A 20,516-nucleotide genomic window follows, 5' to 3' on the forward strand; every position below is an offset into this window, starting at 1 on the left:
TTTTAAAATTAGGTCAATTAAACATTCATCTTATAAACTTGGACTTTTATCAGGTGATACCAAGACGCTGCTTTAACGCGCCAACCTATAAATGAAAAAATGATCAGTTTAACAAAGAAACAAACTCGTCTTGTGAGAAACGAAAATATAATGTTAACCTCTTTTTCAAGTAACTTCTTCTTTGACAAGCATGCTTTAGCAGTATCCTATAAAAACAAAATAAATTTAAGCAGCAAGTTCTTTAAATAAAAAAGTTTTCTTATATTCGGATTGGGAAAACAAGAAAAAATCTCAACCCTGTCATTTTTCTTTAATGCTTGCGATGCTTTGAGAGTTTCACTTTCCATTCCTCGGATCAAATTTTGTAAATAATCTGATAGAGTTAAAAAAAAAAAAAAAATTTAATGAATAGTAGATAAAAATTGATTTGCATAAAAACAAGATTATTACAGCGAAATAATACTTGCCATCTACTGCTGCTCTACCTCCGCTTTTTAGTCGAGCGCTTATTTCTTGCATCTTTTGTTGGTATTGTTGAATCTTTGATGGAAGAGAAGCAGGAGGCGCTTTTCCCTGTGCTTTATACGCCGCAACCTGCATTTATCAATAGAATGTATTTTGTATTCCTTCTAAGCTACAATTCCTGATAGAATTGTAATGAAATTAAATACAATTGCCTTTAATAAGGTTGCAATGAAATTTAATACCTGCGTCTCTAATAGATTTTTTTCGTACTGCAACACTTCTAGACTCTCGTATCTAATGAAACACAAGAAATAAATCAGGAGAGATATTTCTAAACCTTAAGACTTAATGATTATGAAAGATACTTCTATCGTCGATTAACTTGTAAAACCTCTAAGTCCTTTTTTTATAGAGAATTTACTTTTATTGAAGTTTTTCTTTGAAGAACTTAATTTAACACGATGCAAAGCTTCTAAGAATTGACGAATCAGAATACATGCCTAGCGTTAAAAGTAAGAACTATGTGCTAAAATTAGAAGTTTTAGTGTGTTTGGTGTCTTGAAAATTTTTTATAAGTAAAAATTTTTTGTAAATTGTAACAAATGTAAACAAGGTTTTACAAATAAGCCGACGATGTATTTAAAAAAATTGTATTGGCCTAAATAATATATATTTAAAAAAAAGAAACTGAAAGATGGAGAAAGAAAATATTTATTTCCTATTAATATTATCATACAAATATACATCAGAAAAATGTTTTAAAAAATCGTATAAAATTTATTTCCAAGTTTTATCTTATTAACACCATAATTAATTTTTAAATATAATAGATTTTCTTTTTATTAAAATATCCAACAACATAAATCATCTCAAAGCCAAACATGTCTTCACGAGACTGAACAAATTTTAGATTCTCTAAAACAAAAGAATGGCGCTTACATAAGTAAAAATCTCTATGAAAGGATTGAATAAGAAAAGGATTGTGTAACCATTTATAGACGAAAACGTAAAGCTTAAATCTGTTGGTTGCAACGTTAAAATACCGGATGGTCGATGCGTTCTTACACGAGTGTGATTAGTTCAATACTTTAATTGCACAGTAAAATCTCGATAAAATGAACGTCGAAGGAAAATGAGAAATGATTTGATTATATAGTTCGTTTCTATCGAATTTCTTAATGTAAAGAGTACCATGTCAGAGAAAAACGAGGGAAACAGTTTTGTTTGTTACATCGAGATGTTCTTTATATCGAGATTCTATTGTATTTGCAAAGAACAACCATTTTTTAACAATCAGTAAAAAATCTGCTTGCTATGGAATAAATCTCGGTTTTTTAAATTGATCTGTAACTTTTGAAAAAAATAAAACCAAATTAGAAATGACTTACGATGAGGTTGTTTTTGGTTGTGGAGCTGAATTCGGCATATTCTGAAATGAAAAATAAACCTCATATTTAACTTAAAAAATCAAAAAAACTACATAATTATTTTACATAATAAATAATATAATCTAGATAAATAAATTATGAAACAAAACGTTAAAAAATAAACAAAATACCATTATCATCATTCATTATAGAAATAGATTCATGGCATTAATTTAAATAAAGTCATTAATTTTTTAAACTTCCACTTTCACTTAACAAGAGCAAGAAAATAAATGATGGTCGTCATATACCTGCTTTTATCTTGAAAAAGAGGTTAGTTTTGATCAGTATATAAGCATGCAAACATAAAATTATGCTGCTAGATAATTGCACGAATTTAAATATGATTAAAAAAAATTATTTGATTGGTCGATGATTTTAAGTTATCTGAGCTGATGACCTATTACTGACCTTCTGATCATTAAAATTCTTACTCACTACAAACTCATCTTTATCTTGAACAAAGTAAATAAAAATGGTTACATATGCTATTATGAGAGCCTTCTTTTTTTACGTAAAACCATGTAAAAAAGTGTATTGCTGTGGAGGAATAAATTTTGAACAACAATAAAACAAAAATGATTCTTTTTATAAAACAAAATAGTAAAAATCTAGGTTTTAGCAAGTAAAAGAAAAGCTGACCATCATCAGGCCACGTAAATGTGTGTCAAGTACTAGCCATTTTTCTGTCACAATTTCAGCATCTTTATCAACAAATGGTTCACGTATTTTTAAAAGAATTTCGATTTTTCCACCAACAGACTTCCTGCCTTTTTCAACATCCATCAACTAAAATTAATTAAAAAAATTAAAAATATATTTATCTTTGAACTAACCTCAACTTAAAAGCAAACAATTGTTGAGTTACTATCACCTATCTTATGATAATTACTAATAGTTTTGAGTTATTTTCATAACATGGTTAAGAAATTAAGTCAGAAACCTTATTTCTTTTTTTCAGCTTTTTCTTTGAAAAAAACTCAAGTACAAAAACCAACATTTTTTTTTCCTTTTTATCTCCCATACTTTAAAAAGAATGGTTTTGAAGGACTTCTTTAAGTAAATAACTACAAAAATCACTTTCTAATGGAAATGGTAACAAATATACTTTGGTACTATTATTTCTAACAAGAATGTTAGTAAATAATTTTTAGAAAAAAAAGAATTTCATAACATCATACAAAATATAGTTAACATTTTTTTGCAACAAATTATAAGAAACATAATTCTAAAAAGGGAAAAAAAAAATACAATGCATCAAACAGACAGAAATAAATTAAAGCAATTATCATTAAAGAGTAAGATGCAACAATTTTCACTTTATGTGTCAATTGCCTTCAAAATTTCTTACATCAACAGATTCATGAATTTCACATCTGTTAGAGAATCGTTCTAATTTTATAAAGCCTTGTCCAATGGCTCTGTCTGCTTTAAGGAATCCTCTATAAGTAAGAAAGAATATAATTTAATTTTTTTTTCATTATTTTCCAAAACTTATACAACACTTACATAGATTCTCTTTTCATACCCGAAGTTTTAAATGCAACAAAATTACAACAGACAGCGCATTGCATTGCCACAAGCAATTAACATGCAATTCAATAAGCAATCTAACAGTTAACAAGTTGATGCTGCATCAAACAAAAAGTCTCTCAGTATTCAGAAAGCTACATAAAAATTCTATTGAAAACTAAAACCTCAAAACCAAGAAGCAAATCAAAATTTTTTCTCACCTTACATGATTGACTTTAACAGTCAGTACTTGACGTTTGCATTGTCTTATAAAACTTTGATTTTTTCTATCAATAGAAACCTTGAAAGATTCATTAAATTCTAAAAAAAAAAGCAACAACATCAATAAAAAAGTTTGTGCTCATATACCATTTGGATTTGATTGAGAATATGTTAAAAAACAAAGTACCAGGGTTAATGGTTTCTTTCTTTGTAGTTGTGCATCCAGTTTGAGGTTTTTCCTTAACATAAAGTTTAATTTAATATTTACAAGCTTAACAACACCAACATTAAAAACACCAATAAAATTAAGCATTATTCATAAAAAAAAAGAGTTGCCAAGTTAATTTAGAAATTAACTATGAACATCTTATAGTTATTTGTAAATATAACATCTAAACTAAAATACTTTTTTATAAAAGATTAGGCATCTGTACAAAACAAAATTACAAAGTGTAGTGTGACTTGAACAGATAGACTTTTTGGGTAGTAATCACTATAACTATAAAATGATATAAGCAACAACAAAAGGAGCAAGAAGATTGAAGTTCATCTTATCTTAATGCTTTGAATGTGCTATAAAAAATCCTCAAAAACAGCAGTTGTAGTGAATTCAAATCTAATGCACTTTCTAATGGTAAAATTTATAAAGACTCTGTTTTACAAACTTGGTTCCAGTAAAAATATTCATGCTATGGTCTCTCAACTTACTAAAAAGTCACTAGAAAAGTTGTTTCAGATTCCCTTTTTATCTAAGATTTTTTGAGCTTTATGAATGATAGTTCAATTAGCTTTTATACTCACCAAAACTTAGTATTGTATTATTTTTTGGACCTCATTAAATGAATAAAAAATGAATAGTTCAAAGCTAGCAACTCAAAGCATAGGACTTCTATTTAAACTAGATTGCCATTACCATCATATCTAAAATAAGATTGCACAAGAGCTAACTTCAAATCTATTATTCAATGTTGAAATACTCTGCTAACTAATTGCATTTTGTCTTTTAATGATTAAGGAACCTACTTTTGGAATTGGAAACTCAAATGTAACATAAATGTACATATCTTTTGGCTGGTAGCCTAAAAATATAAAGTTCACAAAGTTTTTAATAAAATTAAAGCAAGATTTAAAATTAAAAAAATTTGAAGGTAAAAGTTTGAAAATTACCAGCTGGCAATGGAACATTTATGCATCGGACAATAGTAATTTCCAATTCAGAATCGCTCAATTGTGGATTGGACCTAAACAAACAAACAAAGAAATAAATTTGTGCAAGGTCCTCCTCAGAAATAATACTTAAGAACTTGAAAAAAGCAATCGACTACCTTACTATAGGGAATGTTTGCATTTGATATTGACAGCTTGGAACAGGACTTCCTTGTGCTTTGTATTGCAAAAGCGTCTCTAAATCTTTCTTGGAGCTTTTGAGAAGGGATTCAAAACTATGAGAAATATTTACTTTACAGTTTTTTGAAAAAAAAAAAAAAAAAAACTATCTGCAGGTAATAACAAAAAAACATTATAAAGATGTTTGGACATGAGTGTGTATGTATATGTGTATTTTCTCTCTTTCTCACATATGTAAGAGAAAATAGGACAGGGAAAATACATAAATAACAAAGCATAAATAAGTGCAGAATTTTTTTGGAATTTAGATGAAATATAAAATATTTAAGTTACTAACTTTTTGGCAGCATCTAAATTTCCCAAAAGTTTATAATGTTCCGCATTTTTCTCGGAGGCCTAAACTTCAAAAAGTTGCTTTAAAGAATTATATGTAACAAAAGTTTACATTGCAAAAATATATAAATAAGATATAAGTTCACCTCTATTTGTTTTTTAAGAGCATTTTCAATGATCTTATATTTATCTTCTGTGGAACCAGATATCAAAGCAGGTTCTTTAGGTACTGTATTAACTGGAGTTTCGGTTTGGACTACAGATTTTCGCTTTAACTGTGGAACCTAAAAAATGCTTCAAAAATTTTAATTTTTGAAATGGTAAAGTGAAAATGAACACCCCTTCCCCAGTAAATGACACCTTTTGTATTAATTCATATTTAGATAAAGAAAAATGTTATGAGAAATCTTCTTCCTGCTTAAAAACAATCGATAAAAGAGAATGCTTTTTAAAAAGCTTTACCAAAGCAGTAGAAAATACTAACACATATTTTTTAACTTAACAAGTGATAGCTAAAAAGTGCAAGTTTAATGACATATTCTATCTTGTTGTTATACTATGTCAATTTTTTCAACATGACCTTGTTTGGATGGCAAAAGTAATGACCTCAAAAAATATTTGAAAGTCATGTTCAATCATAAAAATTAAGTCTTGCAGTGCCAAAAATTGAAACAAACAAAATATTTATAATAAGTGCTAAACTTGAACAAAAACTTCTTATTTATATCTGCATGTCTGACAAAAGGATGAGCACACCAGTATTAAGAAATCTACTTGAATGAGTGCATCTACTTGAATGAATCTACTGAGTGAGTACTTGAGTGGATCTACTTGAATGAGTGCATCAAGAAGAAAAATTTTCCTTTCATCAAAAAACGTAATTCTGGTGACGATACATGTTTTAGCCTAATCTTGCAACATCCTATTATACTGAAACAGCTTTTGACTATATGGAAAACAAGAATGTCAATTTCATGAAAAAAGAGAATAACCCTATAAACTAGCCAGAAATACAACCAATTAATTATTTTTTGGGTTAAACTAATAAAATAAAAAGTATACGTGCATAATTGGAAAACTAAAAATCTCAATAAATTACATAACACAATAAAGTATTGCCTTAGAAAATTAGATTATAATATTGTATACAGCCTTTCTCGATCGATAAGAGCTGCCTCAATATTTGAATGAATAATGTTATTGAAAAAAAAGTAGCAAATAAATAAACCATTTAAAAATCTAATTTTATCTTCTATTATTTTTCTATAAATTTGGGAGATGATGATTTCTCGAATTTAGTCATATTTTTTAGTTATCACTTGTTACTAAAATAAATAGTTAACATAATGCTTAGAAACTATATCTGATGATGGCTAGTTCTAGATTTAAAAATTCATACAACCTACAGTAGTAACATCAACTCTCAATCCATTTTGTGCTGCAATAATCATCTGGTCAAGACCCTGATGAAATTAAAAAATTGTTACAATTATCCAGTCCAAACTCTTTCAGTGACATTTATTTTAAATCTTAAAATAAAATTATGGTTCTAATTTCAAACAACCACACAGGTTTAAAAAATAATAATACTTTTTACTTTTGCCTGCCTCAGATATTCCCTTGCAGAATCCATGTCACCTTCTTTTTTAGCCTGTAAAGCTGCCATTTTAAATTCTTTTTGACGATTGACTAAAAATTCGTACTCTTTACGGTTACGAGAGGAAGGAGCTACTTCAGACAAACTTGGTAGGTTTGTTGGATTTGTAACTGTTTGTTGGATAGGTAACTAAATTGTTTATATTTAAGATGCAAATACATCAAAAGTAATAATGGAAAAAAAAGAAAATGTAATGAAAAATGTTTCTTAAAACTTATAAAGACAAAAAACGTAATATTACCTCAGAAGGAACCTCAGATTCTTCTGGGGGAGGTGCAACACCAGGTATAGGCCCAAAGCCTTAAAACAACATAATGCTTATATATGATTTAAACAGTGGTTTGCCACCTGCAATTTGAAAAGCATTCTTAGTTTCAGATTTACATTAAAGGATAATTATTAAAGAAACATGAAATTTCCAGATATACAAGCTTCCTGCATAATTGGTTCTGCTATAGTCACTCTATTTGGTGGTAGAAGATTGAATTTATTTTAACAGAAAATATTTTAACTGTCTAAATCATTTTTTTTGGATTTTCAAACAAATATAAAAACAGATTACAAATATTAAAAAAGCATAATTGGCAAACAGTATGGGAGTCAGAAGAAATTTTCACTAAAGCATTTCCTGCTATTTTCACAACCTTTTCTGAACTTTAAAGCAATAATAACTGACACAAAATTGCACTAAATTCAAAGAATACATCAAAATCTTTAAATAAATTATACTAATTTACCAGGTGGTACAGGTAGCTCATTGTAGTCTACTGGTTTATTTAGTTTATAGTTTTTTATGGCATCTTCGTATTGCTAAATTATTAATCAAATTATTTTTAAAAATACAGGGAAAAAATAAATAAATCACACACACACACACACACACAAATACAAAATACTGTGAATTAGTTTTAGCCCATTATAATTTTAAAATTATTTTTGATTTTTTCTTAAAAATATGAAGGTGAAGACTTATTAAATAAGAGAAATCAGATTTATAGACGCATATTACAAACAAAAATATCTAAAAATAATTTAATTAAATATGATACAAAAAGAAAAAAAAACTAATACTTTATTACATAAATAATTCTTCTGGGATTTATATCAATTTGTTATGAAATTTTGTGGAATATTGCCCCACTCCCTTTTTAATATTTAGAAACATTCTTCAACATTCCTGGGATTATATTCGACCTTTCTTTTATCCAAATAATCCTAAATATGTTCAATAGTGTTTAAATCTGGACTTTGAAGAGGCCAGTTCATTACTTCAAGAACTCCATTCTCAAACATGTCCTGTGAATATTTTTTGGCCACTCAGAAAAAAATTTTGGGATCAATTTCCTGGTGTAGAATGAAATTATTACCAATCAGTCTTATTCCAGATCATGTTGTAAGATGTCTTAAAATTCCCACATGTTGTTTTCCAGTCAACATATAGTCAGTTTTAGTTTTTTAGCACGAATACTGATTAAATCATCTATTCCAGATGATGAATACAACCTTAAACTGGAGCAAAACTTTCCCCATTCTTGATTGTTGAATGTAGACAATTAAGATGATAAGTCTCTCTAACCCTTCTCCTTACATACTATCGAATTCAAATTTTGATTCATCTGTGTACAGTAGACAGTTAAACATTTCTTTAATCCAATGATTATGTTTTGCATATTCAAATCTTTTTTTCAACAACATAACAAAGGCTTTCAAATTGCATTACACCATCTTAACCCAGCTTTTAGCAAATATCATTGAGTGCAAGATGAGGAAAAGGTTGGTACCAGTTTGAATGTGTTGGGCAAGTTCACTGGAGGTTTTTTTCCAATACCGCAAAGATTTTTTTATAATATTTATGTCATATTTTTTAAGCTTTGGAAGTCTTCCACTTCAAGATAAATTTTTTTATAATTTCTTTATGTTCTTGAATATTTTTTAGACAATATGTCGTTGAGAATAGCTTTCTTCATGAAAAACAATAATTTTTTTGTGTTCCAGTGGTTGAATTTTACCCATTTTAGCACTTTAAACACAATAAATGCAATAATACAAAAAAAACAAAACAAAAAACAAACAAACAAAAAAAAACTAGAAATAATATTAAGTGCACAAATCTATGAAATGTCTTTTTACACTATACCATCATCTAATATGAAGCCCTCACAACAGTTAATAAACAAAAATGCAAGAGTAAACTAAAAACAAACGAGACATTATGAATTGGTTCAGATCAGCATATAAAGAAAATAGACAGCAAATAAACACATTAAATATCTACATACAACAGAATATTTAAAATGCTGCTTTCTCTTGTTAAAATAGTGTTTAGTATTGTTTGAAATAAGATATTGTTTTATATAAAAATTATTCAAAAGCTATTAATCAAAATGTTAAAAAAACATGAGTTTTGGAAAGTGAGCTAAAACTTATTCACAGTACTGTATGTATATAATATAATGTAATGTAATGTAATGTAATGTAATGTAATGTATGTATGTATATGAATATTATAAAAATCTCCAAATAATTTGACAAGCAATAAAATTAGAATTTGCTAATCTGTTAATATGAAATGAATTTGGTCAGCTATGATCATTAATGAAAAAAAACACATTGAAACCATCAAAATAAAATTTACTTTGACAATTCTTCCCATTCTTCTTGCTTTACCAGAATTGTTTTCCTCTTCCGCTTTTTTCACAGAAGACTGGTACTTTTCTAGCCGTTGTAGAAGAGCATCCATTATTGTAACTGGGGCAGGAGGATAAGGTTCTGATACTGTTTTTGGCTCTAAAGATACTGTTTTTGGCTCTGTTGCTGCTTCTGAAGAAGAGACAAGTGTTGAAGTCTGTCTTGACTCTTGAATTTGGGTATTAGGAAGAATTGAGTTTATTGCTGATACAAAAAAATAGATATAAAAGCACAAAAACTTAAAATTAAATTTTCTAAATTTTCTTAAATTTCAACTAATTTGTTCTTTATTCTTTTTTTTTTTTTAATCTAAATAATCAGCTAATTGACATCAATGAGTGGTTTGACAGAGTTGTAACCAAAATATCAATATAAAATAGAGTTTCCATTAATATACCTCACACAATCAATAATTATTTAAGTCACAAAATCAGATAGGTATGGTTTGAAAAAAGAAAAACATGAATTAAGATAGAAGAGGACTGCTTTTGGTAATAACAGAGATTACCTGGGATAAATTTTAAAACTGGTAAAAAAAAAAAAAAGGTAATCCAGGTTTTTAAATTAATCATTAATTTCTAAAGCAACTAAATAGCAAAAATTACCTTTCTACCTAACCAATGAGCTGCAAAAACACTGCAAAGACTTTGAGCCTCTTTTTATAATTAAAAAATCAAACTTCTATTGCATTCTTTTCAAGCATGGACAAAATGGGGAATTAAATTCCTTAGCAGAAACAATATTAGTAAAAAGTAAAATGGTCTTTGAAAATGTAAAATGTAACACAGGTCAATAAAACTTTTTCATCAACATTCTGAAAAGGTGAACTAGATAGTATTTTAAACACTGAGAAAAAAAAACTACATTTTCATTGGATTGTTTTATATGTAATACAGTAGTCCTAATGTAATAATACTATGTGTTTTGCCTCCATCATATTGTTTCTATTCACCAAAGATTCTTTTACATATTGAACTACATCATGTTGTGGTCATGTAAAAATTATCCTGATATTTTCTCCTACATTTCTGGTTCATTTATAAACTCAAGACAACAAAGAAACTTTACAAGGAATTATAAGGAAAGCATCAATATCTTTTATTACTCTGATGATATGGAGAGAACCAGTGAATCATCACGATAGTTGCTATTTCTGCTTAGCTAATCTGTAAACTCACTGCAAAGTTTAAGTATGTTATCATCTATCCAAACCTGCAATTAGCTCTTGTACCAGAAACATGACAACAAACTCCCAGTCTCTGTCCCTCCACAAGATGGAATTGAGTTCATTTAAGCTAAAATGGAGATAGAAGACCTTTCCAGATCCAGACTACATAACCTGATAATAGAGACAACAATTTCCAGATATTTAACCAAAGAGAGCTCAATAATCTATTAAGATGGAACTATTAAAGTCAAACTATTTGCTTCTTGGTTGAAGAATTAATACTTGCTACAGAAGGATGTCCTAGTATTTAGTTTTTGTAAATGAAATCTGGATTTTTTCATATTCTTTACAGGTCTATATAGTATTAGCATGTTCATTTTTTATTGAGTTAGTTCTGTTACACAATGGCAACTCAAAAACATCAATTTCAATAACACACACTGTTCATCTAAAGAAGACATGATAAAATACAACTTCAGAAGGGTGCCTCATAAAAGCAATATGGTTATTTTAGTAGCATGTCAAAAATATTAGCAGTATGTATATTTTTAAACATATACTTAAAATTTTGTCTCTGGAAAAACCTTTAAATATATCAGTAATTCAAACAACATCATAAAACTAAATTTAGCATAATTAAAAGCACATCAATACAATATCTTTGAAATAATCACTACATAACAAATTATCTGTCAATTCACCCAATGTGTTTTAAGAATAAAATGTTTTATTTATATTGCATTTTAGCCAAAGCCTGCTTAAAGGTATAAAAATGCAAAACCTCTCTACATACCTTCATAATTTTTTTTATTTGTAAGCACTTTAGTCTTTAAGCCATTGTTGTAATGGATGGTGATATGCCAACTATCAGGCAGGTCCTTAGAAAGGATCAATAAAATTAGAAATTGACAAAGGGTATGCTGGAGGCAGAGGTGGGCACTTTTAATAAAAGTTCTGATATTCTGATATTCCACTAGTATCAGACTAAGAAAAAAATATCAGATTATTGGACTAATTATGTATCAGACTGGCAATATTAGATATCTGATAACTATTGGACTAAGCAAAAAGTATCTGAGTATCGGACTAAAAAACAACTATTGAACTTCGACTATCAGACTGTCCAAATTGTGTATTTCCTTTTTCCTCATTTTTGTATATGAAATAAATTGATTTTTTTGAACAAATGCAGATTCAAATTCACGATCAAGTATATCTCCTATGTTCCACCAAGTAATCTTGTTTTGTTTTTGACTGTTGCTCCTCCCCTTTCTGACTGGGGGCAAATCATTCTCTATTTAAACTGCTGGAACAAGTCAAAGTGTCGATCAACACTGTTAGATTGTTACCTCAACAGATGGATTTCAGGTAAGATCTTTATCCTCCTTACCCTTAGAGTCACAAAAAACATTGATCTTAGCTACCTAAGTTACTAGTTGTGCCTCAAAGAGGCTGTACAATATAGATTTACTACAGTAAATTCAAGAAACGAAATATTTCCTCTCACAAAACCATAGCAACCAAAACTTGTGTTATTGACCTCCAGTTTCAGTTGCAAAACTAAAACTGGGGTCAATAACACCAGTTTCAACAACAATATTTTTTAAGTGTTAATAAATCATTAATTTACTTAAAAAATAATCATTGATGGGTTTTATACTTTTTAAAAAAATTTCTGTAAACAGTTATATCTAGATATCTTACCAAATTGAAATGGACAAATATTTGACATTTATGAAAAATCGGCCATCTAGTGCTTTAAACCACAGCAAACTGTCAAGCTGGCCTGATAGTGAAATGAGCCAGAGGAGTGATGAAGGGAAAATAATAATGTTTGACATCTCCAGCCAGGGAGATGGCCAGTTTTCTATTGATAGCACTGTAAGGCCTCGAACTCCCAGCCAGAGAGACACTCAGCTGGCAACAGCCAACATATTTAGCCTGTGCAAGTTGCATGTGGCAAGCTGGTAAAAAAAAATCAAAAAAAGCTTTTAAATTCTTTTTCAAGATATCGGACTATCAATTATTGGACAAGCAAATTAGAAAAACTATCAATAGCAGATTAATCAGACTATCGATAGCAGATTAAGAACACAAACCATCGAACTATCAGATATTGGACTAAAAAAAAATAGTGGTTGCCCAGCTTTGGCTGGAGGCTGTGTTTCAAAGTATAAAAATATTCTAATGCAGAAAGTGTCGAGCAATAGAGAGAATAATGGAAGCAATGCAGAGACAAATTTTTCTCAGCTTTTATCGAAAGTGAAGCAGAATGAGGACTAGAAAAATAAGGCATGCTACACAAACTGGTGGAAGGAGTTCTAATGATATACCCCATCTCACATCACTTGAAACTCGAGTAAGTGCTCTTCTTTGCAGTGAAGAGATTTCGGGTGCATGAATAATCAGAAAAAGTGGTACGTTTTTTTATTTAACATTAAACTTAAACCTTATCCTATCTAAAAGTCTTAAAAAATTAAAATGAAAGCTTCGCTTCCTTTCATGGCACTAAAGAAAATAAAGGTGGTCAGGACAACAAATCTCGTAATATTGTTTCAGATGAAAAGAAAGTGGCCAGGAATCCTCAATTTGCACTAATGAGATGCTACTCTGCTGAAGCAGAGTATTATAAAAGAATTAATTTGAAAAAGTGTACCATGGATTGACATTCATGTGTGTAATGAACAAAAATTGGCTCTACATTTTTAAACATTCATGATACAGCTCTTCATACGGTGCTAAAAAGATTTTGAGTACTTAATTTTTGTAATAAAGTGATGCGCTTAAGGTTTTTTGTTAATGTTTTTCTTGACCTTCAATAGAAAATTGTTTGTAAAAAAATTTGTTAAACATAAAAGTGAATGGCCAAAACTGTCCATAATACAGCTATCAATGCATATTTTAAAAGTTATTATTTAGATACCAGATATTTAGGCTATACAATCCCTAGTAAGTAATCCATCTTCTGATAACTGTACTTCTAAGTTATCATTACCTTTATTAAGAATATAAAAGACAAGTTTTAGCAATGAGACATTGTTAACTTATGCACAATTAAGCAAAATGCAACAATGCAAAATTACTTTGGATGTTAAAACTGAGAAAAGACAAAGTGTTCCACCAGTGACATCAAGACATCTTAACCTGCTCTTTGATAACCCAAAGCAATACATAATGACGTATCTGTTTAACCTTTGTGAACTGTTAAATCAATGTTGCTGTTCACTTTTTGGGTCTAAATAGGGTGTAATCATCAAATTTTCCAACCTAAATCCTGAATCACCCACTATCAATCCTTTGTAAACACAATTAGATTTGATTGCATCATATAATTCTGACTGAGTGTAGACAAATCAGTAATTTTCAGGCTTCTGGAAATTTAGTGTTAGCATACAAAATTAATTATTTTGTACTACATGCAATCAATAAATTTAATGAATGGAAGCATCTCCTGCTCACATTAACATGCTCATTTAAAGTAGCTTCTTTATTCAATGAACCATTAATGGCTGAGATACAATTTTGAAATTGCACAATTTTGAAGAATTTGTTAATTTGGCTAATGCTACTTCTTTAATTGTAAAGGTAATCCATCTATTCCTACTATCACAAATTGTCTCAACAAATTACTTGACACAATGACCAACAGAAGCTTTGCTAACACCAGATAATTCGGTTAAACTTCTCTAGTCATTTCCACATTCCAATACTTCAGTCCAATTAAAATAACAATATACGGTGACAAAGTATGATTTCTGAAAGTGGATCTTTTGACAAAAACTTGGTATTCTTGGATCAAGATTTCTAATTGTTGTCAAGAAAATCAGTACAACTCAATTAATTCAAAATTGCTTAGATTTTCCAATGGGTTGTATCAATCTCAGAAAGGTCTCTGCCAACAAAGCAATCTGACTATGACAGTTGCCACCAGTTCATCAAATTCAAGCAAGACTACATGAACCATAATGAAAACTTTTATGCTTCAACAGATGAGAGATAAACTGAATTCACAATAACAACTGCTTGCTTGGTGTTGTTAATTTTACAAGGAAATTCCACAATAATTGCTACATTTTCTAATTTTACCAAAAATCTTTACCGTTTATGAGATAAAATTTATTTAACCACATTGTTATTTTAGTTTAACAATGTGGTTAATCTCCAATGATATCGATAATGCTATATGAATTTTATGAGATAAAAAAAAATTCATCCATATGTTTACTTGCATACCAATGTCAATAAAATAACCATATTGCTTTAATGAGATACCCTGCAGGCTGTCAAAATGAAGCTCAGTGAAAAATCACCAAAGAAGCACAGTTAAGACTCCATCATAGTTAGGGGTTGCTTCTTTAACTCTAGAGCTGGAGACTTACTTAAAATTGATTGCATAATGACAAAAGAAGAATGCAATAGAATTCTCAAGCAAAATGCAACTCAATCTGGGTTCTGATTAAATGATGATGGATCCATTTTCCAACAGAACAATGATCCCTATTCTCAATCCTATCAAACTTCTAGGGAACAACCTTAACAGAAAAGTTTGAGACCGGTGTCCACCATCAAAGGAGAATATATGGAATAATTTAAAGGATAGTTGAGACAAATTTAATTTTAATATTTTATATTATTACTATCAATCTTTATTTCAAATATTAGTTTTAAAAAAACTAAGGATTAACAGGAGGTTAATGATCAAGTAAACAATATAAAAAGCTTCAATAGGATTATTCTCAGTTTATGTAGAATGTAGGATTCCAGTTTTCCAAGGTTATGATTAGCTTTCAGGTTATGTAGAAAGTAAAATAAAATCTCTTGATATTTTTGTTCAAAAGTAATTTTTAATTAAATACTTGTCAAATTGAAATGCGAATTTTAAATTTATTTTTGGACCACAAATACATTCTCTTGATAGTTAAAAGAATGTGTTAGTAGTCTTCACTCAGTAGACACCCCTGATATCTTGGTTCACTTCTCACTGTCTTTATGGCATTACAGTTAATCTTATCAGCCACAAGAATGCAAAAATAAAAAAGGATGAAAATACCTGTAGAGTATTAGTGGGAAAACAACTACTATTTTAGTTCCGCGACTTTAAAATCTTAACAGCCAATAACCTTGTTCAGGCCTCTAATGTTTATTTCAAATTAGTATTGAAGTTTAAAAGTTTTGTATTTTACTTTTTGAAAACAATTTAGAACATATCGAGTTATTAGAATTGGATGTCTTTATGACAATACGACTTAATATAACTTATGTATTTCCTTAGATTATTTTTTTTTCCTTCTTGATTTTTGAAATTTTTTAATATAAAAAGTAACCAATTATGTGAGATATATGAATGGAAACCTTTCTTTAAAAACATTATATAAGCTAATAAAAAGCTATAAAATAAAATTATCAACATTCCTGGTAGTTTTAAAATTAAGTTGTTGCTAGGTAACAACTTCCTCATAAAACTTAGAAAGTATAGCAGGTGGGAAAGTTCCCATTAAAACTTTGACATAAAGTAAACTTGAATAACTTTAATGAATACATTCAAATATAAGATCAGTTAATGAACCAATAAAATAAATTAATCAATTAAAAAAATCAAACTCACTTCCAGGCAACTCAGGTATATTGGTTAAATCAACTTCTTTGCCAGATTTTAAAGCTTCAATAGCAACATCAAACTTCTAAACAAAATAAGTAAATGATCAAAAAATCAAAAAATATTTTAAATTTAAAACAATAGAACTTAAAAAAAAAACAACATACAAGAACATACCTTTGAGATGGCTAAATAATTTTTTGCACTTTGCATATCACCATGTTGCTTACTTTTCAAAGCTTCAATTTTAAACTCTTTTTGACGTGTGAGTAAAGTTTCTAATGTTTGTTTTGAATATTCTGAAGAAGAAAAAGATTCAGGTTTATTCATTGAAGAAGAAAGCTTAATATCTGTTTTAACAGTTTGTAAAGATTTCTGTAAAATTGGATTTTTTTCTGCATGCAACAAATTTTCTTCTTTACATTTATTGGAAACTGTTGGATGTGGAATAACTGTAGAATTGCTTGATTGTGGAGGACCAGCAGCTTGTGGAGGACCAGCAGCTTGTGAAGGACCAGTAGCTTGTAATGGAGGACCAGCAGCTTGTAATGGAGAACCAGTAGCCTGTAATGAAGGACCAGCAGCTTGTAATGGATGACCAGCAGCTTGTAATGGTTTGCTTCCAGAATTGCCAAGAGCAACAGGAGGTGGAATTTCATCTTCATTGATTGTACCTCCAGATGATACTTTTTTAATCATGACTTCAATATCCTTTAAACCACGCTCAAATCTTCTGATTTTAGATGAAGCCCCCTCTTCTTTAGCATTAGAAAGAGCAGTGGTGTACATTTGTTTTCTCTCTGAAAGCAACTGTCCCATAGAGTTTAACACTTTTACACTCTAAAGTAATAAAATATAGAAACCAATATGATTTATTGCTTATTTAATTTTTTTTTAAATCATATTGCAAGATAATTATATTAGAAAGCTGCAATTTCTCTCATGTAATTGAACATTGTAAGACTTAGATTGATGATAGTCATTGACATTTATCAATTAAACTCTTTTTTTAGCTCTTTAAATAACTGATATAGCGATTTTAAGGTATGGTAGTAAATTTTGTTTACGTAAGTTCTGTCAGCTTGCAGCAATAGTAGCCATGATACTAATTGTATAAATAGTATTTTTGATAAGTTTGTTTTTTAATTTAAGATTTACATAATATAGCATAATTAACATACATTAACATAAGATCTAATAAAAATTTAAAAATTACCAACCTTTGTTGCTTTTGGATCTTCCTGTTGTTCTTCATTATCTTCTGTTAATTCATTTAACTCAGCCTGTAAAAAAAATTTAAGTAATTTTTTTTAAAAAAATTATATAATTCTAAAAAAATATTTAAAAAATAAAGAAAACCAATGCAAGTATTGCACACCAGCAAGTCATTTTCATCAATATCATCATCTTCATCTTCATTTTCAGAGTCAACACCACGAGCAGCTAATGCAGCAAGATTATTAATTTCTCCCATGCTCATTAATGCTAGAACAAAAATAAACTCAATTTTCTGAAATTAACCAAGGCACAGCAAAAATTAGTAAAAAAAAAAAACAAGCAAAAAAACAAACAAAAAAAAAACAAAAACAAATATATATATAAATTTAGGTTGACAGGTTTGTATTACATCACTGAAAATAAATATTAACAGGTTGTATTATGTGATGGAGAATGTAAGCTAACAGGTTTATATTGTATGATGGAAAATAAACCACTACATAATTCTATAGATTTTCCAGAGGAACTTAAGATAATATGACATGATTGATAATTAAATTGAAAAAAAAAAAAAAAACTTAACTACTCAACCAATATAGATTTATTACACTAAAATAAATTATTTTTAAGCAATAAACTCATTAGAAATAAACCTGATAACAATTTGAATTTTTTAATTTATTTATTTGGGCAGAATTTCCATTCCAAAAAAAATTTAAAATCTATTTTTTCTGTTTTTGAAATAATGTTTACCCCATTGCATTGCATAATCAAATATATCATGATCCTAATGATAAAAAAATATCATAATCTTAATGATCTCCTGTATCTTTTATCATTACTGAGTTGGTTTATTGTTATACTGTCATACTCTGTCATCTTGATTAATTTTGGCGTAAAAGCTGCATTACGTCTGAAATATATTCATCCATTGGAAACATAGGTGTTTTTAGCTATATTTGTTTTTACAAAGTATTCAATTAAAACTTAAGATTTAATTTAAAATTTAACTCCATATGATGTATACTAATATAACCTATTTTTACATATTTTTTTATATTTTACGAGTGTTTTGTATGCTGTATCAGAAGCAGACATTAAACTTCTTCAGAAATACAGTGGACTACCTGGGTAAAAACTGTGAATCATACAGGAAGTATTTTAGCAAAATTCAGTATTTTGCTAAAATACTTCCTGTATGATATAGAGTTTTTTTCCTTTCACAAGACAATAAACATGCAAACAAAAAGAATAAAAATTTTGTGGATGGTACTGTTGCAAAAAAAAATTACAAAAGTTAAATGATATTCTTCAGGATTAAGATATTTAAACTATCAAAAGGTACAAAAAAACTGAAATCTTTTGTGTGTGCTGAAGCTTTACTTCAATAGAATATAATATCTCTACTTCAATGCAGTCAAAAGAATACTTTAAAATGATGAACAGAAGACAAAGTACCTAGATGAATCAAAAACTGCCCAAGATGATTACAATCATTATAGCCGAACTGCAAAAATCTTGGAAGTATTCAATGATATGATGATATTTTGGTTGAGGTTTTGCCAAAACTTAACTGTATTTTTTATTTAGCAAATTGGAAAACTGTATATTTAAATAACTAATAAACTAAACACACAAGATTATTTTTGTGAGAGTTTGCTAAGAATTATAAACTTATTGCTCTAGAAATTCAAAGTTTTGTTTTTCAAGTTGTTTTTTTTTTGTCTGCAATGATAAATCCAACTTAATTATCAGGTTTCTTTGTAATAGATTGATTTCTTAAGGACATTTTAGTATATTTAACATATATTCATTCACTAGACTATTTTACACTTTTTAAATAATTTCAATATATTTTTTGAACTCAGGATGAAATCTTAAAGATTTGTGTAAACTCTTATAGCCTTTTAGTAATTATTTTGTGGCAAATTACTAAAATTCTTCTTTAAAATATGCAAAAACCAGGTCCACATCTAGGAAACCATGTCTGTCCGGACTGAATTTAGAGAGTAAAATTATGGTATGACTGACCCAAAAAATATCTGCTCCAAAAGTTAAATTCATTTTTAACAATTTTGGTTAACTTTTATAAAATAATTTGGTGATTTGGCTGCAGATTACTCAGAGGGCAATTTTACGAAGTTTAAAAAACCAAAGCAGAATTTATCTTCCTTGTAATAACGTCCCACAGTAGATAAATTAAGAGTCTTTACACCAAGAGTTAATACTTAGCTTTTTGAAACTGTTTTCCTTTGTGGGGATAAAAGCATTGAGCAGTACATGATTTTTTAACTACTTCAATCTTTAAACTTAATGAAGTAAATAACATAGCATTTTTATTATTCTTCATTTTAATACTTAAAAACCCAAGAAAGAAAGCAAACCTTTTTTGGGAGGAGCTTTTTTCTTTTTTGATGTAGCTGACTTTCCTTCTAATGCAGCCAGTTCTGCCAAAAGAGATTCATCATCGTCATCATCATCATCATTATCATCATCATACATTGGGATTCCAAGACCCATCTTGACAGTACATACATTAAAAAAAAACATATTAGTCACAGTTTTTACTTTTCAAAGTTCATAAACTTTTATTGTCAATAGTAAAATGTAACAAAGCTATTTTTTTGAGACAAAAGTTTGAGTTTACTTACCATGTTGGCAAATTCATTTTTTTTTGGCTTGTTTGAAGCTTGAACAACTTTTTTGGAGAACATGGCTGATTAAAATTTAAGTAAAGTTTACCTATATATATATATATATATATATATATATATATATATATATATATATATATATATATATATATATATATATATATATATATATATATATATATATATATATATATATATATATATATATATATTTATATAGACACACACA

The 20,516-nt window shown here is 28.5% G+C and overlaps 1 protein-coding gene across 2 annotated transcripts; it reads right to left on the minus strand.

Moving 5' to 3' along the window:
• LOC145196346 (coiled-coil and C2 domain-containing protein 1-like) lies at positions 1-20,395 on the minus strand. 2 transcript variants are annotated; one of them, XM_090077518.1, is made up of 26 exons: positions 20,285-20,395; positions 20,018-20,153; positions 17,794-17,900; positions 17,636-17,698; positions 16,593-17,255; positions 16,425-16,500; positions 9,599-9,855; positions 7,701-7,773; positions 7,205-7,263; positions 6,904-7,092; positions 6,713-6,769; positions 5,453-5,590; positions 5,311-5,369; positions 4,952-5,068; positions 4,794-4,867; positions 4,650-4,705; positions 3,814-3,865; positions 3,626-3,725; positions 3,244-3,334; positions 2,535-2,681; positions 1,854-1,894; positions 708-759; positions 468-594; positions 297-373; positions 159-206; positions 1-85 (listed from the first exon to the last, which is right to left on the minus strand). In XM_090077518.1, exons 1-26 carry the CDS (start codon positions 20,345-20,347, stop codon positions 50-52), a joined length of 2,958 nt encoding a protein of 985 aa, XP_089933644.1. In that variant the 5' UTR covers positions 20,348-20,395; the 3' UTR covers positions 1-49. The 2 variants fall into 2 exon arrangements, with proteins under 2 accessions (XP_089933644.1, XP_089933645.1); XM_090077519.1 differs by lacking the exons at positions 1-85; positions 159-206; positions 297-373; positions 468-594; positions 708-759 and adding an exon at positions 1,297-1,380.
• Positions 20,396-20,516: the final 121 nt, after the last annotated feature.

The sequence above is a fragment of the Hydra viridissima genome, unplaced genomic scaffold, assembly GCF_058129835.1.
Source record: "Hydra viridissima isolate aposymbiotic clone 2 unplaced genomic scaffold, HvirCarnegie_v1 scaffold_2, whole genome shotgun sequence".
NCBI lineage: Eukaryota > Metazoa > Cnidaria > Hydrozoa > Anthoathecata > Hydridae > Hydra > Hydra viridissima.

Bases quoted from the DNA above. Each gene is read 5' to 3' on its own strand.
- LOC145196346 (XM_090077518.1), bottom strand. From the start codon at position 20,347: ATGTTCTCCAAAAAAGTTGTTCAAGCTTCAAACAAGCCAAAAAAAAAT. The intron at 595-707 runs GTATTAAATTTC...TGATAAATGCAG, and splicing joins AAAATCTATTAGAGACGCAG to GTTGCGGCGTATAAAGCACA. The intron at 207-296 runs GTTGAGATTTTT...TTGTTTTTATAG, and splicing joins CATTAAAGAAAAATGACAGG to GATACTGCTAAAGCATGCTT.